The sequence below is a fragment of the Megalopta genalis genome, chromosome 15 (genome assembly GCF_051020955.1).
Source record: "Megalopta genalis isolate 19385.01 chromosome 15, iyMegGena1_principal, whole genome shotgun sequence".
In the NCBI taxonomy this organism is placed as follows: Eukaryota; Metazoa; Arthropoda; class Insecta; order Hymenoptera; family Halictidae; genus Megalopta; species Megalopta genalis.
In genome coordinates, this window is record NC_135027.1 from 2,491,568 (window position 1) to 2,498,314 (window position 6,747).

Consider the following 6,747-nt stretch of genomic DNA (forward strand, 5'->3'; position numbering starts at 1 on the left):
TAGAACGACGGTTAGCACCGAGGATCCCGCGTGCGCAATCGAGTGCTCGATAGCCGACCCAGTCCGGTCAAACGAACAACCGTCCGCGTGAAGAGCGTGAAGCATCCCGAAGCGTGAAGCGTTTACGCGTTTACACGGTCGAGCGTGTGCGCCGGTTCCTGTGGAATCGGCCGCGGTGCCGGGCAAATCGCTCGCCCGCGAGACGCCGCGTTCGCGGCCTTGTTCATCGCCGATCATTATATGGAAAATCTGTTGAGCCAGCGTGTCCCGGGTATTTAACAACGCTTTGTTGCCGGGTTGCGCAATGCAGATCGTAAACCTGTTAAATGTGAAACGAGGAAGACCGAGACTTGCTCCGATGGACCGTGAGAATGCGTCGGCCCGAAAAAAAGCGGCGCGCGGCCGCTACCGACAATGACGGCGATGATTCGGGGCACAAACGGGGGCCGCGGCGAACCCGAGACGGTTTCTGGAAAAAGGGTTGAGGACCCTGCCCTCCCTTCCGACGCCCGGAACCGGTCTGTTCCCGTGGAATTCGTTAAAACGCGGCGAGAAACCGATCTTCTCTATTATTAAATCGGGAATTATGGAATGTATCGGGTCGGCCGCGGGGCGAATCAAAGGGAAAATACCTCGGCGTGCTTCGCGGAGACTGCGGCGTTTGTTAACAGCGCGAAATTCAGCGATCGGAGAGAGAAGCATTCGTCGGGGGACATTGAAATTCCGCGCGGCGATCGCGCTTATCCACCCGTCGAAGTCTCCGAGCCCGATTTAGCGTACTAATGGCGTACCACTTATTAACGCGCGCGTTTCTTTCGCGACCACGCGTTGAAAAACTATCTTCGTGCTTCGAACAAACCGCCGACAGGCTGGGAACTCTGGAGGAAAGCACGGGCAACTTCGTACTTAATTATTTTTAATGCGCGAGCCGCCGCCTCGAGTCTCCGAGCGACCGAGCCACTTTTCGCGGCCTAATGACTTATTGCCTCGCGTTTCTTCTGCGAATTCCTCCTCGGTGTGTTCGATCACCTATACCAGTACCTTCGAGACCCCATTGCGAGATGATACAATCTTTGAAAACGCGGAGTTGGCTTTCCTGCAACGTGGAATACGAGGCGCGAAACGGTACGATGAGTCGCGGTGTCGCTTGCATCGTATCTGCGATTATTTCTTATACATATTGAATCGGTATAACCCCTTGCCGTACTTTAACAAGTCTAATTCGTAACGGAGATTCCGCCCATTTAAACCGGAATAAAATTACACAATATTTAAGTATTCGAGGAAATGCAGGCACACGACAAACACAAACTTTCTTCGTCTTGTTCTAAGAAATTATTGTAATCGAAAATTTATTACAGTCGTCGCAACAATAAAGAAAATGACACAGCTAAGGGGTTGAATGTTTTGTGATTCCTACTCTAGTTCACTGACAGAAAAGCAGAAACAGACAGAGATTTTTATTTAATCATTTCTGGCCTCGGGATCGACAAATGTCAGCTTCTCGAAGTTCGACTCTTGATCGCGTCGTTCGATCGCCATGGAACAAGTTTTGAATGATTTTATGGCTCGCGGGGGATAGTGTGGGACACGGTGCGTGTCAGAAATTCTTTAGATTGTTGTATAAATGATTTAATCAGCGGCGCAACGATTAAACAGCTCGAGAGGACAGGCTTTTCACTCTCGGACCGTTTATGGCGCGTTTATGCCAGTGGGGAAGCAGATCCTGCGGTCAAGTGGTGAAAAGGGCCAGAGCTTAAGGCGGATTACGTCGATTTTCTTGTATAACGCGCGGGATTACGCGCCTCGCTCGACTATAGCACTCTCGAACCCTTTCGGGTCGGCTCGACACTCGAGCGGAGAATTGCCTGGCCCCGCACCGCCGCCGGGGCCATAAACTTTTACTGCGTTTTCTGGTCAGTGCGGTTTTTTTTCGGTTGGTTCGAGGGAAAGGAGAAAGGGTTGTTGTTACCCTCCGGGCGAAAGGGCGGTTCGTGCTGACTGTTGTTAAAGACACACGACGAAAGGGTTGGCCCTTTAGAAGAACGGCCGCGTAAAGCCGGTAAATAGCAGATTACCGTCACTCTTTTGTTATAATGGGGACACGCCGAGCTATTCAAGCGTCTCCGTTTCCTCGAGGATCCCCCGACTTTATTGGCCCTGACGAACAGAAGTCTGTTGGGTCATGGTGAAATTTGAATCGATTCTTGCGCAGTGGGTGTCTTTCTCTTCTTAAATTTACAACCGTTGGGAAATTTACTGCTTTCCCGATTGTCGACGTTCGAATGGAGCTGGCGATTGATAATATTGCTGGTAATAATATCTGCACGGTAAATTCTCTCCAACTGCTCAATAGTTTGTAAGATAAAATTGACAATTTGGGCTCGTTTTGTATAATCGTTGACAATCGGTAACTACAAAAACGAGCCGCGAATATAATCGTATCTTCTCTTCTCAAATTGTCCATTTTGTTTTACAAGCTGAGGAGAAAGTGGAGAGAATTTACCGTGTTATTATCAGTTGCCAATCCCAATCAATAATTAACAATTAAGAAAGCAGTAGATTTTCCAACGACTAAATTTTACAGAGAAAGACTTCCACTGCGCAAAAATCAATTCAAATTTTATCAGATCCCAAAAGATTTCTGTTCTTCGGGGCCAATAAAATTAGGGGATTCTCGATTAAATGGAGACGCGTCAGAAATTCATTCGAAGGATATATTTTTTCAAAATCATTCGATCTACTCCGTTATTGTTCAATTCTTTGGTGTGCCTGTATAGTGTTTTTGATTTTTCTCGGCTCGAACTGGTTATTCTTGCAGAAAAAAGTTAACTGCGCATGGAAATCGTGTAATTAGAGATTGTTGGTGTTTTAAATTAACTACCTGTTGATAACACTGTGTTTCCACGACGCAGAGCAAGCGCCATCTTGGACAGGTGCCCCGAACCTGCTGAAGGTTATTCCGAGGTCTCAGGTGAGTTACCAGCTACGGAACAGGTGAGGTACTGAAGAGACCTGCACGATTTCGAATTCTCAGCGCGGTCGGTGTTGTCGTCGATTTAAAAAAAAAAATTCGCTTCCGACTTTCGTCGCTTCGATTTGTTTGTTGTACTCGACGAAGAAATTCGCAACGAAATTAAAAAGATATATATCGTTACAAATTCAAAATAAAAATCAAATATATCACGTTACTCTTATTTTGATTTAATCATCTATTTTCGAAAAATGCATTCATTCACCTTGGAATTATTCATTCGTTCGTCGAGCAAATTGTACATTCAATTATTCTAGAACGAATGACGCAAAAACGTGGTCTGCGACTGATCACGAGTCATGCATCATTGTAGGAAGTGTGGCATATCATCTGGCGCCTGGATCATCCGTTTTAATCTCCCTGAATTACAATCTGCGATCGTTGTTCAGCAAATTCTGAGAGAAGACGCGTTTATAAAAACACATATCATTATTTGCACGAGAAATTCCAGTTGCTCCGCAATGATCTAGAAACGCGATCGTCGCGAGAAGCGTCGCATAAGGTCGCGAAATAATGGGACAATCAGCGGAAAGCAAAAGATATCGTTCGTTACATAGATGCGTTTATTAACAAATGCGAGAGAGACAATAAATAATCGTGTCGCGTGAGCAAATAAATAGAACCAAGAATGACGAACAACAATACATTCGAGCCAGGCTCCGTACCAACTCTTCCGCTCGAGGTCAATCGAGCCAGTTGTCCTCCTCGATCGATCGATTACTGGTTAAATGCCCTCCGACGCGTACACGGGGTCGCAGAATGAAGCGTATAACGTCTCGAAGATCTCACCCTCTCGTCGGGACCTTCGATCGCGAGATCCCCGAAAAGCGAAAAAGAAAAACCAGATCTTCGATCTAGCGTTCTCGACGAGAGGATGAGACCTGGCTGGAACGTTCTCGCAGTCTTCGTTCGGTCGACCATCGACGATCGACGATCGTCTGTCGAGGATCAGTGGTTATTTGGCGTGCGTTTCTTTGGTCGTGTCCACGTGGGGCTCCGGCTCTGGATCGATCGTCGAAACGATCGATTGGTAGTTAAAGAGCTGGAGTTAATCGGGGGGCTGAGGAAGCTTCGTTCTCGATTTTAATAATTCGAGGAGCTGGCCGAGTTGCCGGACGACGAGGAGGACGACGAAGCCGAAGAGCTGTACGAGCCGGAGCTGCTGCCAGGTGCATAGTAAGAGTACGCTAGGTTCTGGGCATCCGCGCCGTTCGTCGGCGTCCACACGCGGGAGTAAGGCCCATTTCCGTCCCACGAGGCCGCCGGGTCGTAGCTCGACGTCGTCGTGCCTAATATTGGAGCTCCGTACTGCGGCGCCGGGTCCATCGACATTCCTGCGACAAGTTTCACTATTTTCACTTTCTTTTTCAAAGAGGAACGCCGTCGCGATCCTTCTGCCACGTTCGAATCTCCCGCCGTAGCGAGCGCAAACATGGCGCCTGGCCGCGCGTTGAAGTCACCGGGCAATTAATTCGTTTCATAGGACTTTGCTGTGCCCGATTTGCCGCGATTATTAATGTAAACGTTCCGCGCGATTTTCGCTAGCTTCGTAGTCGTTAAAAGTTTACGTTTTACGCGGATTTTGTTTCAGGAGAATTCTATTCTTTGAGCGAGCTGGCTGGAACGACGCGGGTTGCTATTGCGATCTTAAAATGAATTTTGAAGATTTCGCTTTTGCAATATGCTACATATAATTGTGTTAATGATTTACATGATTTTCAGTCATGTTTAGATACTGAATATTCACGAAGAATCGAATCACGCGTTGAATCTAAAATCTTTATCAAGGAAAGTGACGGTCTGTTCGCACAAAAGCGCAACTGTCCATAAACTTTGACCTCCCCGCAGGAGAACTGAATAACGAAAAGCGGCGTTATTGTAATTAGACTGCGGATGTTTCTGCAGAACGACAATTTTTATCTTGCATCGACAGCGAGATAACTGTGCCAAGTATAATAATTCTCTTTCCGTCTTTAACAATTTTAATAAATGGAAATTAGCACACCGTATTCATGGCCGAGTCTCATTTGCAAGTCCGCCTTTAGCACGGTCTTAAGACGCCACTCGGAGTCGGTTCCTGATATTTTCCGCGTGAGCAATCTAAAGGACCGTTCCCAAGGAGATTCTATTCAACTGATTAATGTTAATAAAGAAGGAAGAAAATTATACTTGACCCAACTGTCTTGCGATCGACGCAAGAAATGTTTAATAAGATCGTGCTTAAGACCGTCTTATAATCTTCCCACTGTGTTCAGTTTGATCCGTCCAGTTTCTCCCGTAAACGCGTGAAATCCGCGGTCTAATTATAATCGAGAGGCTAAGAACCGGCAGAGTACGTACCCATCGGCATCATCATCCCGCCCTTCTTGAAGAACTGCACGGCGATGAACCCGACCACGAGAAGAATCGCGAGCTTGGACAGCACGAGTGCCTTCATGGCCTTGATGCCGACGATGGCAACGAGTATGGGCATCAGAGCCTTCATCTTGAGCTTGAGCAGCAGAAGAATAGGGAGGAGCAGCTTCTTCTTCAGGATACCTCTGGCCTGGCTGGTGGCAACCTCGTTCCCTTTGAACTCGAGATCGAGATCTGCCAAGCTCCTGCTAGGTCTGTACTTCAGACTAGCGTCCACGAAGGGTATGTCGATGCCATAATCGAAGCTCTTTAGGTACTTGAAGGTCCTCGCGACGATGGCCTCGTCGATGGTATCCAAAGATCTCGCCTCGGTACTAGTTCCAAGCTTCTCGTCGAGATATCCAAGCACTTCGTGTTTCAGACACGAGGTCCACGAGTCTGCGGCGATGCACTCGTTCAGGGACTTGGAGAGGAAGTCCTGGCTGGCCAGGGTGCTCCCCGCGATCAGGATGATTGCTACCGGTAGGAACGTCCTCATCTTTCCGGCTGGTTCTATTAATCCTTGAACCGGGCGGCTCCTCGTGAACGCAAACCGTACGATTGAAAAGATGAGAAACGATGATCGATCGTCCACCCGGGCGTGTGCGAGCGAGCGATCGGCGATCGAACTGCGACTGACGGAGGAGTGGCCCGCCCCTTTTATTTAATTTGCCCCCCGCGAATCTATGTTATTCGGTCGCGCATGCCGGGAATCGACGATCGAAGGAAAATTATTCAAATTTCACTGGCACATAGACAGGCGGCCACGCTCCTCTCCACCTTCCCTCTCGCAGCTCTCCTCCCCCCCCTCCACCCTTCGCGTGCCTCGTGTCTGGGTACGTGCGTGCACGCGCCCGAAACCGTGTAGAAGCGTGTACGTACGCGGATCGATTGTCCGCGCGCGTACGTCGCGTACAACGTACACGATGGCATGCGAGAGACCACGGGAAACGGAACTCGCCCCGCACCAGAACAGACGTCTCTCTTTCTCTCTGCTCTTACTTGGCGTTCGTTCTAACGACGCCGCTAGGCCGCCTCGTGCTCTAGGCCGTCGGCTATAGCCATCTACGTACGCAACGTTTAGAGCACGGATAACCGTTCTCGTTGTACGGCCCAGCCGAACGGTATCGCGTATTTGGGGGGCTCGGGATTCTTCCGACCACCGGGCAATTAATCTGAATTTCAATTTGCTGGACGTTGAATTTCGATTTGCTGGACGTTGAATTTTTGATTTGTTGGTCGCTGAAGTTTCATTTTGTTCGACGCGAAATTGAAATTTGTTGGATGCTGAATCTCTCGATTTGTTGGACGCTGAAGTT

At 48.5% G+C, this 6,747-nt stretch overlaps 1 protein-coding gene across 1 annotated transcript; it reads right to left on the reverse strand.

The window, feature by feature from the left end:
- Positions 1 to 3,579: 3,579 nt before the first annotated feature.
- On the reverse strand, positions 3,580 to 6,069 carry Osi20 (DUF1676 domain-containing protein Osi20). The gene is made up of 2 exons (XM_033484372.2): positions 5,375 to 6,069; positions 3,580 to 4,368 (listed from the first exon to the last, which is right to left on the reverse strand). The coding sequence occupies exons 1-2, from the start codon at positions 5,925 to 5,927 to the stop codon at positions 4,118 to 4,120; spliced, it is 804 nt and encodes a 267-aa protein (XP_033340263.1). The 5' UTR covers positions 5,928 to 6,069; the 3' UTR covers positions 3,580 to 4,117.
- Between the last annotated feature and the right edge of the window lie 678 nt (positions 6,070 to 6,747).